Source organism: Daldinia vernicosa (assembly GCF_022497035.1).
Source record: "Daldinia vernicosa strain CBS 139.73 unplaced genomic scaffold F5Y00scaffold_6, whole genome shotgun sequence".
NCBI lineage: Eukaryota > Fungi > Ascomycota > Sordariomycetes > Xylariales > Hypoxylaceae > Daldinia > Daldinia vernicosa.
The window spans coordinates 398,004-412,090 of record NW_025953922.1 but is presented as its reverse complement, the minus strand read 5'-3'; the positions used below and the strand labels follow the sequence as shown (position 1 = coordinate 412,090).

Genomic DNA, 14,087 nt, shown 5'->3' with positions numbered 1-14,087 from the left:
TTTCGCCCCCTTCTTCGCCTTGATTTGAAAAGATCGACGTTCTCACTAAAAGATTTCCTCTACCCGAGGCATCGTATGGCTCCGAGACTGCCCGTTTTCGCGACACCTAGGAATGGCAGTTGATAATGGTAAGCTTATCGCTCATATATCTACCTATGTAGTCGAGTACTCGAGATGGTTTCTTATAGGACAGTAGGAGTATGATATAGGTATCAATGAAACATCGAGTAGTGCCTCGAATTACAGACTTTTTGCCACATACACTAAGACCATCTGAGTACTCCCATCCTTCTAGATGCACCAATCGCTATCGCTATGCATATACGCCGGCTCAAAAACTATCCAGGCTGACAGATATCAGTATAACAAACAATGGTGCGCCGCAAGCCAAGTGGTAACTCGGCGATAAGATCTCAGTTCCTGGGTAAGGGCCACTGACGCTGAAGACATTAGGTTGGGATCTATCCAGCCTTAAGAGCCCAGCGGCTTTAAATTTTATGCTCGATGGCGTAATGTTATCTTGATTTGGATATGTCGCATCAAGAGTATACGTCCGGAGTCAAGAGACTACATACTTACCTTACCTACGTATGTATATATCAAACGGTAGTGAGGGACGGAGAGAATAACAAGGTACACGATGATTCCTCCCACCGTGGCCGACTGGCTGGAGAAAACAATGTAGTAGTTCGAACTACACAGGTAGATTAGTCCTATGGGAAGCCGATGCTGGCCTCTTAACTTATGCAATGCATCCTGCGTCCTGCATACCGTGATGGGGATCAGTCCAATGACATGTTATATTTTTTTCGGTCCTTCAGATTCGGAATGGCAGCCATGGTGCGTTGGCGCGTTGGCATCCCCGTTTCTGCCTGCACCTCTCTATCTCTCTGCTTCTTTGCCGTCTGCCTACTAGCAAATAGTATTTCGCGAAGACGCACGAAATGGACGCTCGTCGTCATCATCATGTTTACATTAGGTTACTCGCTGTCTCAGAAACATCCGGTCATTTCTGTCCATTGCTTATTTCCAAGCTAGCGTTGAAGTGATATACGAACAAATAAGCTACCTTAGGTAGTAAGAGTAAAGAGAACTGGGAATAGTTTAGCAAGCAGACAATTCGCTAGTTGAGGAAAGGAAGAAAAAAAGCCCACCCTCCAACCCACCTAATTATTTTTTTTTCCAACTTCCCGGCGGCCCTATTGGTACCCAAAAGCGCGAGATATACAATCGGGCATTAAACTCGGCACCCGATTAGACGGCTTAACAGCAGCGCATCTTACCTCTACCAGTAGAACTGCCTGTTCTGGTTGTCATTTTCGCCTCCAAGACGCCCTAAGACGGACGTTGTTTTTATTCTAATTCCTTTCCACGGGCTTTCCATCCCAATTACAGACCATTTCCATCCCTAACGTCGCCACTGGTCCAGTTGCGACGTCGATCTGGAGACAGCCATTGCGGCATTGCGGGATAATATGATCTACACCCCAAGGATCCATTGGGCAGATTGGCGACATTGACTACTAGCACCAATCGAACCCCATAGGGGATAATTGATAATTACAGACCGGCAACTACATTCGGTGCAGACAGTAAGCGTTTGCGAGAAAAGGAAACAACTGGAGAAATCCCAAAGACCTGGATTGGCAGACGGGGGCGGCCTCGCCTCCGCAAGACTTTATCGTAAAGTCGTTATTATAAGAGAGAACGAACGGTGGCCATTGGTTCGACGAGGCGGCACGTCAATAGGCCACTATCGTTCAGGAACATCGAACATCCTGATCAAGAGATCCCTTTTTTGTGGGAATCTCTGCCGCCTTGCGGGACTTTGACCCACCGTTGGGTACTGCTGCCGGGTTTTTTTCTCTCTTTTCTTTTTTTGCTGGGAACGTTGAAAAACTTCAAGGATTCTAAATTCCATACCCGGCTTGAAGTCTTCCTTCTGACGAAAAACCCCAGGAGTGTGGCTTTGCGTAATAAGCCGCCAAGCCTAATTTTGCGCTTCTATTTTTTCTGCAAGCACTCAACGAGAAGAAAAATAAGAGTGTGGGAGACGCAAAGAGGGAAAAATTAGGAAGAATACAAAAAAAAAGGTATTCCCCAGTTTTCGGCTATCGATATTACCGTATCGATAAAAACGTCGCTGCTGCCGGGACCTAACTAGGACCCCTCGTTGCTCGAGGAGACATCGGTCTTCCCTGTTCCATCCCACGGTGTTCGGTGCTACCTTGAAAACCACGAGCCTGACCAAAGAGAGTTACCTACCACAACTTACATATTGGACATATTTAACATACGACATATCGGTCTACATAGTAGGTACTCCAATACTTTTCTTTCCTCATCTCCCGTTCCTTCGTCGTCGTTATCCGTGTTTTTCTCATTAGCTGTCCCCATAGCTATCACAACTACCTTTACGACAAGCAAGTGCAAGTAGGGAGGAAAAAAAAAACTATTTGTATATTTGTCGGCATAGGTGGTGTGGCTTTACTCTCTCTCTTACTCCGTGTCTCTCCACATTACATTAGGATTAGGTACATATATCTGCAGATATCCACCTGCCGACCTCCAGCGTACATAGCTGTACGACAGTATAATACGTGTACGTGTTATATTGTATGTATCGGACGGTACCTAACCACACAACTCAAACTCACAGCCAATAGCCTGAGTGAGTGCAGAAAGAGAGACAGGGCAGTCGCTGGTTGCATGTACCTACTTGCATAACGAGGTACTTTGCTCGAAAAGAAGGCACCCCTTAAGTACCTGTGAGTTTCTCCTCATCAACCCATCAACCCGGCAACACCCTTCCACTTTTCCGTTTTCCTCATGCAGCATCCCCGATTCTTCTTCATCTCCCAATTAAAATAATAAGGGAAGAGAAAAATAAGGAAGGGAAAACCAAAGAGGAATAAATAGAAGAAGAGAAAAAAAAACAACAAGAAGAAGAAACAGTCAGTCAACACGCCTCCTTACCTGCTGCGGGATATTGTGGTTCTTAACCTTGCATCCCTCAAGTCGAAAACCACATTTCTTTTTCCCAAACTGATCAATTTTTATCTCCTTCAATCATATTACATGATCGACTCCATCCCGACTTTCTGACGCTACAAGTCTCGCCCGCAACGTCTGTTCGCAGGTCCCCACTTGATCCTGACCCCATTCATCTAGCCTGCCTCCCATATCTTACATACATACCTACATACCACTTTTCCTTTCTAATTCTTCCAAGTCACTCGTCCACCATTATCAGCACTGTACGGCTAGTGCATAGGACAACTGCCACGCATTCCGGAAACCCACTTCGTTGGGTAGCAGGACAGCTCCGCCATTCCTGATTCAGTGACTGGATTCACTTATCAGGCACGCAAGCCCTCGGCATGGCGAAGAAGTCAACTCCTTCTGTTGCATACTTTGAGGAGGCGGACGACGACGGACATCTCATCCCCGGCGCTGAACCTAAATACGCCCGCTCCACTCCGAGCAGTCCTTCTAAAGAAAAACCTAACACCGGTAGATCACGCAAAGATTCGACGAGGAGAGAAAGATCACCTCCCCCTTCCTTCTCAGATTCTGACACTACCGAACCTCCTCTCGTCTCCAAGAGAGACTCTAGATCCAGCAAAATGAAGGGAGATAAGAAACGAGATCCTCTTGTCAAGCAGCAGCGTCCTGCTCCCCGCTCGCACAAGACTGCTCCGTCAGCCCCATCACGAATTTCTGATGAGTCGTCTTACTACGGAATTCACCCTCAGCAGACCGTTGCCGCCTCCAGACCACGGGCTCGTACTAGACCTGAGTCTTACTACGGCCAACGCCCACCCATGTCAGCATCAGCATACGCTCATCAACCGCCGCCGCCGCATTCTGCGCATATGGGGCCTCCACCACCATTCCCGCCTCCTCTATGGATGGCTGGACCGCCGCCTCCAATGGGGCATGCGCTAGTCCATCAACCCATCCCTTCTCCCACATACTCGGAATTGAACCCTCCCCATAGAGATTTGGCATCACGATTTCGTCGTCCTCAATCGGCTATGGGCTTTCAACCCCCGCCTCCACCATCCGAGTACGAGCCATCGAAAGAGAAGGCACTCACGAGAAGGACATCTGTATCAAGGAAGGTTAGCAAGAATCACGACGAGAGAGACCGGATGCCACCTCCACGTCCAGCTTCTACACAACCGCCTCGAGAACGATTGGTATTCCGCCCGCCACCACCCTCGCACACAGCTTCAAGAAGGAAGTCGGTCGGGTTTGAAGACGATGAACTCGTTGACGCCGATCCTTCTATGTATAAAGCCGTGGCACGGCGCGAAGTAGAATACGGTTCCGGTGCTCTCCCTTCCTACTCTCGACAAAGACGCCAGAGCTTCGATGCAGAGTCGGTCTTTGATGTTGATACTACCTACGATATGGAGCAAGTGCCGCGTGGCCGACGAAACTCGTTCTACAATTTCGAGGACAAGGTGCGCGACGCTTCTCGATACCAAGAAGACGTCAGCGCAGGAGGCGGACCGCCATTGACGGCCGAGGCCTTGCGTCGTGTAAAGAATGATGACAGCAGCCGCTCAACTCGAAGCAGTGCAAGCCGTGACGAGAGCGATTATAAGCAATCTGCGACAACACGAACGACAAGATCGAACAGTGGAGATGATGACATCACGATCAAACTCCCCATGGGTGCTGTTATCGAAGTCGGAAATACTAAGATCCATTGCAAGGACGGTGGTGATATCAACATTGGCCGTGGTAATGGGACCTCCCGCGCGGGAGGTAGCGACCCCCCAGCTTCCACCTACGGCGATGACCGGAAGAGTCGGGCGGATCGATCAGTGGCGCGAACTCGGGCCAGTTCACAAGCCGGATCATACTCCCGTACACGCCACGCCCCGCCGCCTCTCTATGCTCCCCCGTCTTCTTATGCTCCGCCGTCCTCCTATCACTACGACGACTACTACAATTCTCAGTACCCAGCTCCTTACCTGGCTTACCACGATGATGATGATGATAGCGAGTATTCTTCTTAATGCCAAGTCGCTAAATTGAAGGAATCTATGAATTTTACGCGTTGTTTTTTTACTGGGCAGCGGTTTACCTATTTTTTATGCCATTTACATTTGGGTATTTGAATACATTATGCAACCTTTCGACTTATTATCCTGTTATATCCTATCATATACCTTTGGTGGTCTGAATACTTGTTACCTTAAAAGGGGTTCAGAAAACTATGGATACCCCAAAATGGATCATAAAAGGCCCGCGGAATGGAAGCACAAGCATGTGTTTCCTTGCTAGATTCCTAATGGTCGGTGGATATTTAACAGTGTACACGAATCTACGAGTGTATGAGGTGGAATGATAGTCGGGCCATGGACTAGGGATTTATTCGGATGGTGGGAGGATGTATACATAGGTGGCTGTGAGGTACATGGAGCGAGCTTTGACTTGCGTTCTAACCTCACATCCACCTTGATCCTTTCAAGCCAATCGGGAATAGGGGGACGATGTTCTATTTTTGTCTTTTTATTTTTTTCTTCGCAGGAACTGGCCGTGCCATGCTGTTGTGCGATACCCTTTGCGCTTTCGAAGCCAAGCCATTCGCATTCGCATGGAGTAAGAGTTGGACTGATAGATTTAATCCGTTGGGCAAAATGAAGTTCGCACTTCTACTGTCAGCGGGACGTTAATGCTTTTGGCGCACCGAGGGAGGATTTTTGTTGTTGTCTTCCTTCGGTACGGAGTTATTTTCAATTGGATGAGGGGGCGGACTCGAGGAGGGCCAGGAGTTAGTTCGTACCCCGTGTGGCCTGGCCTGCTATCACTGGGATTTGGTGCGAGGAGCACAAGGACGGTCGATCCGCCTGGACCCTCGTGGTAGCTTGCATGGTTCGGGGTGGGACTGGTGAACGGCCGACACGCGGAGGGATTCGTCACGATCGCACGACCTAGGATAGCCTTTGGGACTTGGTCGGAATGTCCATTAATTATTGATCTATGTATAGATACGTATGTATGTGGATGGTTTCGAGGTAGCTTATGCGGGTCATGTTGGATATTCCCTTTTCTTTTTTTGCTTAATGAAGGAATTATGTCTTGAAGATTTCGTCACTTGTGCAGCTTAGTCTATAGTGTGTAATCTATGTAATCGAGTGTATATATGTTCCCATCCCGCCGTGCGTAAGGGACTGACGACACAATCGTCGTACAAGGGAGTCGTCCGTACTCCGTAAGCCCATCATCTCGAAGGTGCTGCGGAATGCAGGTTGGCAGGGTTTCCCCGTTTCCCCACGCAGATTGTGCCACGTCTTTTTGCATCTACATATGTAACGATCGTATGTATAGTCTATGTATATATATGTACTCTAGTGCAGAATCAAACCAGTAGAGTGAATTCGCTACTAGCCGGTCAGCTAGTCCGGGCGATATTAACTTGAGGTATTATTGTTGTGACTTGTCTGACAATGGTACCTACCTACATGAAATGACGCCTTATCGAATGTGGCAGCTAGTCGCGCGAGTATTATTACGATCGTAGCCGGATGACGACTGGTTGACATAGGTACGGGGTGATAGGGGGATAGGGGACTAACTCATCGGCCTGTCGGTCCAGAGGGATTGTGGGATCGGGGTTGGCTTGTTTCATGTCCTTTCCTCTGGTTGGAGATGCTGACTTAGCTATGTCGATCTCGAGCCTGGGTTTATGTGCTGCTCACGATGATATATGCATACTATGCATGAAGTCCTTAGGGAGTATTAGGGTATCAAGGTACATAGACAGACAGACATCTACCTACCCCTTACTCGAAATCGAAACGGAATCTTCGATAGCACCGTAATTGAACTCCGTATGATCTACAAAGGCTTGAATCGTGCTGTAATCCAAGGGCGATTGATAAATATAGCAAAAACCAGACCTAGCTGGCCGCCGGTTCCGAGCTCCTGGGACAATGTCCGGGCTAGTGGTATCAGGATTCAGCGCTTAGGTAGGTAGCGACGACAATGATGCTAGGTATGTCTTTCACCAAGTCAGTCGATCGACTGAATCCAGCTAGGTACCTATCGATTAATCTGTTGCTGCTGTTCCCTTGGCTCAGGCGAATCTGAAACGTGACGTCTCTCCCCTTTTCCATTGCCGTACGGAGTTTACTCTACATGTATTGTACGAAGTACTACCTACAACATACTGCCTAATACATACCTAGGTAGGTATGTAGCGAGAGGGACGGCGGGCCGTGATAAGCTTATTCGCTGATGCCTTGGAGCGGCTAGCGATACCGATTGGGTTTTAGCAAGAGAGTACGGACAGATTCGGGGTTCTGATATTCGCATGAACTAGATCCTTTAATCTATTCCAGCCGTGCGGTTGGTAGTGGTAGCTGACTCGGGCGCTAACAGGTATACCTTTCGACGAAGCAGAGCAGTCAGCAGAAGCTTCACCAATCGACGTGTGGAATTGTGTTGCGTGTAGTTTAGTTATTGTAATGTAGTTCTTGTAATGTTAGGTACCTACACCTAAGGCAAGTTGCAATGGAGATAGGAAAATTGAGCCAACTTCAGCTCCGTTGCGATTGCGATGCGCCTTCGGAAGCTTAAATGACCTTAAATGACCTGAACGGGCTTAAAAGTAGGAAGACAACCCCACTATCCTCTTTGGGATAAATTGAGTACATAGGTACCTAGGTACGTACTTCCTTAGTCCAACCAATGCTCTTATCGATATCGATGATAACCGATAAGTGTGCTGGCAATGGTCCCACGGTCCCACTTGTTGCTGGGTCAATTTCCAACCTGTTGTTGACTTTTGACATCATTCCATCTACCAACCTCCCCAAGCTGCCCCAGCCACACATTTCCGAATCCACGCTGTCAGCCATAGAAACCACCGGACAACCGCCCCGTCGTAACGGTGCAACGCTTACCTTTTCTTTCCTTCCCTACTCACCTAAACCAACCGCTCACAACGTAACGTCAACAAGGTGCATGAGCGAGCGCCTGTCAACAACACTTCCAGGAATTCTCACCTCGTGCATTCCGGATTGTAACGAGGGTGGGTTCGATCAAGACACCTTTTCCACATCAGCTTGGCTGGTTCTGGTTCTTCCAGTAGAATACCAGCCGAGTCATTGATTTCACCAATTCTACTCCCCATTCCAACCAGAAATAATACCGTCGTTTATTCGACAATTCATACGCCATAAAGATGGCACCTCTGCTGCCGGGCGTAGCGGCACACGCTCGTAGCTTGCTATCGGCAGCCCGAAGCACAGCAAACGACCTCGCCGCCCGCTCGACAACAAACGTCCCTAGCTCCCCGGCGGATGCTCTCCAACAACTCGGGCCCTTAGCCGCCCGATCAATTCTACTAGCACGGGACGATGACAACAGCGAACAGAAGGTCGACCCGCACAAGGGTGCCGTGCGGCCTCAGGACATCAACAATACGGCCGTGTTCGTGTTATTCGGTCTCATCGGCGCTGCCCTCGTGTGTACCGGTATTTGGTTTTTCTTCTGGGCCAAGAACGGCGGCTTCTACTTCAAGGAAAACGACTGGGAAGACTACAAGTCCACTGTTCTCCGCCGCAAGGGCCCTAACGGCACCATCCTATCTAACGCTACCCCCACCACCCAACTCGGCGGCGGATCCGTGTACAAGGACGTCGACGACGGCCGCACCGAGTACACCGGCGGTCTAACGCAGATGACGGGCGACACGGGAAGCACGCTCACCGGAATCACAGCAGGCGCCTCGGACCTCTCCGCGCGCGAGCGCCGCCGCCAGAAACGCGAACGCAAAGACCGCGAGCGGGAGAAGAAAAAGGACCGCCGCAACCGCGAAAAGTCGGGCCGCCGCGTCGGCGAGGACGGCGTCCTAGTCGACGAACAAGCCGAGGTCGAAGCAAAGGAGCAGCTGCGCGCGTACCGCAACGAGAAGGCCGCCCGCGTCGGCGGCATCAACAAGGAAAGCGAGGGCAGCACCTGGGATGGCTCGACGAACCCCGAGAGCTCGACGGCGGGTAGTGACCTCCACAGCAATCGGCACAGCAAGCACAGCGGCGCCAGCGAGACCACGGCCGACGGCGGACGACATAAGAGCGGCGGCGGCATTCGCAAAGTCTACAGCACGGCGGACCGCAATGCAGATCGGGAGAAGCGCGCCGAGGCCCGACGCTTGCGCGAGGAGAGCCGTGCTAGCGGTAGAGGTAGCAGCAGCGGCGTGAAGCGCGATTACAGTTTCCAGCGCGCTCGAGCGGGCCCGCAGAGCGCCGTGTCGTCGGGAGTACGGGCAAGCACGATCGAGGAGGAGCCGAGGGAAATGGCCGAGAGCAGCGTGGGCGGTAGGTTCCTGCCGCCGCCGAGCGGATGGGTTCCCAGCGAAGTCAGCGCCGAGAGCGCCGATACGGGAACTAAGTCGTACCACCACGTTATCCCCGGGTTGTCGCCTAGCACGGTAAGCGGCACGGATGTCAGGGATTACGCGGAGGATAGGGGTAGGGATAGGGATAAGGATAAGGATAGGAAGAAGAGGCGTGAGTCGAGGGGGAAGGGGAAGCAGAGAGAGTAGGGGGTTTAATGGGTGAAGGGGATGGTGGATAGGGATAGGGATAGGGATAGGTCAGGGAAATGAGGAATGGGAGATGAGTTAATGTATATGATCGTTAATTCCATCCGGTTTGCCATCTGGCGGTAGTGCAAGTATGAAAGGTTGGTGAGGGGAGGATATCGTTGCCGTCAAGTATATTTCTGGTTCTTGGACGTGCAAAGAACTAGGCCGGGGGATAGATCCATATCGACGACACTAGTTTATTTTCTTTACTCTTCACTTTGGCGATGACGGGTTTACGGTTACGAACACTTCTTGTTGTTGTTGTCGTTGTTGTTATTTCCGCTTTCAGGTACATAAGTCACGAACAGAGTGGAAGGGGTGAGTGGTCGGATGGATGAAATACGAACTGTATGGAACGATACCGACGAAGTATCCCAGAGCAATTACCCCCCCCTGTGACTTTCAAGTAAATAAATGGCACTAATGGCGTTTCTTGCTTTGAGGATATGAGCTTGGAGGTTTGGGCTGTTTCGATGGTATCCCATGTAATTAGATAGCATAAGGTCGAGCATGAATGAGACCGTTAAATATACAGAACATGAATGAAGACGATTGGCCGAACGGATTCACATGGGCATTGGTTCGTCGGGTTTACCTGACTTGACATAGTCGCGTCCTATACAGAGGAGCATACGCCAAGATAGACTACGTCGAAGTACGAACGAACCCTATTCCCTTAGGTACTTTCTCATATACATGGTCTGTAACGGCAGAACGAAATAAAGACGACGGATATTCTAGCCAGATTTTAGGTCTATATCCATTAGGTACATACATACATACATACGACAGAAAACCTGCACAGATAGATATAGATACCTAAGGTAGGTAGGTAGGTAGGTAGGTAGGTAGATAAATACGGTATGAAAACAACATGGTAAAATGAAAACCAGAAACTGTATTTTCTTTTCTCGGGTAGATAGATGGTGGACTATTAGTGGTAGAGTAGGATAACCAACCATAGTTAACCCCTAATCCAAGCAAATAAGCCAAAAATGAGTCAACGATAGATGCAGAAAGCCAAGAAGTATAAAAAAAGAAAAAAAGAAAAAGGAGAAGATATCGGGTTCGCAAATTAGTAACCTGCCCCCGACTGTCTTTTGTTTTGGTTATTCGTAAGACATGTTAGTCGTAATGTCATGATAATTCCTTAGATTCATGCGTCATTCTGTCCCCAATTTTTGAAACCCCCGGTATGCCATGTTGTATGTATGTAATGTATGCTGTCTTAGTGGACGGTGCTGTGCTGCATAGTATGTAGAAACGGAAGCAGGATGCTAACTATTAATAGTTGTTGGTCCTTGCGTACCAGTGTGCTGTTTTCCCAATATCTATATCGTGGAAATGTCGCTTAAAATGTGGTGACAACAGGTCGCCGTTGGAAGTGAAACGTAATTTGTTGTTGTAATATGGCCGATCTCCAAGTCGGTCAAGGCTAGTTATAGGCAGTAAAGCCATAGAGTAGATTTTGTGTAAAACGTATATATAGGGTAATGCCGTTCAATACCATGGTGGCCTAGGCCGTGTATGAACGTATAGTTTGTTAAGGGCGAAGCGGATTTACCTCCTCGACTTCTTCGATAGACGCATCTTCTTATCCCAGCACACGTCAACAGCATAGCTGACGTTTTCGAAATCTTCCCCGGTAATCGAGCCGATGAAAAATACCTTGACGTTGTGCTCGATAGTGACTAGCTTAGAGTAGTTGACCCGGGATTCCTTAGCAAGTTTCTCGCCTTCCGCGTAAACCTGTAGTGCTACGGGGGTGAAGCCAAGTTCGGGTTCATTCTTTAGAAGTCTAGGCTTGCTCCCTGCCATGTATATGATTCCATGTTTGCTAGGTCTAACGCCTTTCTTTAGACATCCTCTTCGGTCGTATGTTAGGATTGGCCTATTCCCGTGAGCAGGTTGAAAGGCAAAATGGGGATGGGATAACTGATAACTTACACGCAAGTGCTATGATGGCTCTCGTCCGTTGTGACAATGATGAACCTGCGGAAACCAACGTAGAATTTACTACCAGCTGCAGTCCTCCTTTTCGTTACGTCGGAAATCGGGTCGTCGCCGCCGATTTGGCCGAGAGGTTCCGACCAAAGAATCTTGAACACCTATAACGACACATTTAGCTATTGTCCTATTTTCGGTAAACATATAAAAACTAAGCACCACTTACTTCGCCTGGCTGGAACCGTGCTGAATGTTCTACTCTGTATCCTGTTGCCAACTTAGTCGAATACGAAGAATTGAAAGCCCCAAGGTGGACTTACGGCTATCTAGGATTTCTTCCATTCCTGGTGTTCCCTGGATATAATTGGCGTAAGATAGAGTTGACGGGATCATAGGACCCGAAACTGGCGAACCACCACGCGGCGTTGGTAGGTCGTCCCCATTTACTAGGGATGGATCTGCTTAAAAGTATCAGCCACCGTGTCAGCTAGAGGGTTTGACGTGGTACGGACTTAATTCGTATGCATTAGGGTCAACGGTAGTAGGCCAGGACGAGGATGTGGCTGTTTCTGCCACTGGCGTCGAGTAAGATGATGGCTCGCCTGTTTTTTGGGTTCCGTAGTATTCGCTGCGACTCCTGCGGATAGCTTCCTGATATTCATCGTCGTTGAAAACCTGGTTTTCCTCAGGTTCGTCGTATCCATTCACTTGTGCTTCTGAAACATTCCCAGCTGTACCAGCTACAATAGCTTCAGCACTTAGATAGTCTGAACCGGTATCTAGCATCATTAGCGTCTCGTGGTCGGCTCGTGATAATTGAGTCTTACATTGGGGCCGCGTTCCTTGGCTATAGTCGCCCATTGCCAGTTGCACCCCGCGGGCAACTTGTGGTTGGTTGCCATCCACCGAGGAACCGCCATAATCTGCAAGCTGCTCTACTTCGAGAGATTTTCCCTTTCCTTTACTGCTTTGCTGTTGCGTCTGCACATGATCAAGGTAATTGGAATCTTGGGGCTGGCGTGCGTCGTGTGTATAGCTAGCGTGGTCGATGGCGGTAGCATGGTGGCCTCCATAATCAGGATACTGGCCTTGGTCGTATATACCTTGGTCGACACTAAGATGACCAACTTCTACAGCCAGGTTGTCAACCAGGTTGTTAATAGCGTCAGACCGTGGGATACTTTGGTCAGGGGCGTTAGGGAGGGTTGGCCCAATCCAATTATACTCTATAGTGCCTGATGAATGGTTCGTTAGCACAAACCAGGCCGGGAATTCGCAGGATACCATAAACGTAAAACGTACCATGCCGGCCTACTCGTTCCGAATACCATTGCTGATATTGGTCGTGCCACTTGGGTTCGCTCCAAGGGCGCGACGACTTTTGCTTATGTTTCTGCTTTTGCATTGTGACATTTTGTATTTTTACTTCTCATGGGAAATGTCAAGGGGCAAAGAGATGTGCGCAATGTCTAAGTCGCCTAAGTCGTGGGCAGAGGAAGCAATCACGAGCAAATCGGGGAAGAGGAGACGAAGCCGACGCAAACTGAGCCTTAAATCAGCTATGCGCTATGCGGCTCTGTCACTGATACGTTCTCTCGTCTTAAAAGAATAATAATAACCCTAGGCTGTTATAAGGATGGCTTCGGTCGAGAAGACAGCCAAGAGTGTGGGACAGTTTGTTTTTGGTGAACACTACGCCAGCACGTCAAATGTCTCTGGGGACAGCCTCTGGGGACAGAAGAAATCTATCTGATTTGACGGCTCGAAGTCACACTTTATGTCTCGTGATATAGTCGGTTAAAGGTCATTGGCCGTGACAGCTTTGAGGCAAAAGAAAAAGATGCAGTGCTCTCGTAGGAGTCAAATGGCGTCGACAATGTGGGAATGAGAAGACGAACTGGCCAGGGATCGTAGGTGAACTAGAATTGGAAGCTTGTAAGGCCTAGGTAGGTAAAGACTATCATGTAGGCATGAGAGTGGGCAACCAATCATCAGAGAGGATGGTGGTGGCTGCAACCTCGGCGTTTGTATAACGGACGGAGGAGTTTCCCTCAGGGCTCTCCGGAGAGGAGAGGGACATTCAGATGTAAGTGAGAGTGTGCCCGCATCGAGCATGGGACGGGGACGCGGGACGAGGACAGAGAAAGGTATAACAGAAGCGGATGGCCGAATTAAGCGGTTAATTATCAGATCGGGACACAAAAGAAACCCGAGACATACTATAATACTGTCGTGACGGAAAGCGACATAAACAACAGTATTTCGTATTTCATAAAATAAAAAAAGGACTAGTAGGGCATGGTGGAAAATGGAGAGGGGGTGTGGTGCGTTCTTATCAACTTTTTGGGAATTTCCAATTCTCACTCCTCACTCCCTTGGCGGGCCGGCCCACCTATATTGGCCTATTCGCCTATTCTTCTCCGGTCTGGAGTTCTTGTTACTTTCTATTATCGAGAAAGTAAGAGGAGCAAAGAGGAGCAAAGAGGAGCAAGTAGAGCGGGAGTGTGAGCGGGAGTCTGGGTCTTCCCACTTC

The 14,087-nt window shown here is 49.1% G+C and overlaps 3 protein-coding genes across 3 annotated transcripts; 2 read left to right on the top strand and 1 right to left on the bottom strand.

Annotated features, from left to right (window-relative positions):
• The first annotated feature begins 2,651 nt into the window (after nt 1–2,651).
• On the top strand, nt 2,652–5,194 carry F5Y00DRAFT_175169 (uncharacterized protein). Its single transcript, XM_048004922.1, has one exon. It carries the CDS (start codon nt 3,381–3,383, stop codon nt 5,028–5,030), a length of 1,650 nt encoding a protein of 549 aa, XP_047868485.1. The 5' UTR covers nt 2,652–3,380; the 3' UTR covers nt 5,031–5,194.
• Nucleotides 5,195–8,203: 3,009 nt separating this feature from the next.
• F5Y00DRAFT_258401 (uncharacterized protein) lies at nt 8,204–9,565 on the top strand (the record flags this gene model as incomplete). Its single annotated transcript, XM_048010699.1, has 1 exon — nt 8,204–9,565. The coding sequence occupies one exon, from the start codon at nt 8,204–8,206 to the stop codon at nt 9,563–9,565; it is 1,362 nt and encodes a 453-aa protein (XP_047868484.1).
• A 1,303-nt stretch (nt 9,566–10,868) lies between these two features.
• Nucleotides 10,869–13,186, bottom strand: F5Y00DRAFT_175102 (uncharacterized protein). The gene is made up of 7 exons (XM_048004921.1): nt 12,857–13,186; nt 12,382–12,789; nt 12,067–12,321; nt 11,875–12,012; nt 11,781–11,821; nt 11,555–11,715; nt 10,869–11,498 (listed from the first exon to the last, which is right to left on the bottom strand). The coding sequence occupies exons 1-7, from the start codon at nt 12,957–12,959 to the stop codon at nt 11,168–11,170; spliced, it is 1,437 nt and encodes a 478-aa protein (XP_047868483.1). The 5' UTR covers nt 12,960–13,186; the 3' UTR covers nt 10,869–11,167.
• Between the last annotated feature and the right edge of the window lie 901 nt (nt 13,187–14,087).

Coding starts and splice junctions, on each gene's coding strand:
- F5Y00DRAFT_175102 (XM_048004921.1), bottom strand. CDS start 12,959: ATGCAAAAGCAGAAACATAAGCAAAAGTCGTCGCGCCCTTGGAGCGAA. Junction 12,322..12,381: donor CCAAGGAACGCGGCCCCAAT/GTAAGACTCAAT, acceptor ATACCGGTTCAG/ACTATCTAAGTGCTGAAGCT. Junction 12,013..12,066: donor CCCTAATGCATACGAATTAA/GTCCGTACCACG, acceptor ACTTTTAAGCAG/ATCCATCCCTAGTAAATGGG.
- F5Y00DRAFT_175169 (XM_048004922.1), top strand. CDS start 3,381: ATGGCGAAGAAGTCAACTCCTTCTGTTGCATACTTTGAGGAGGCGGAC.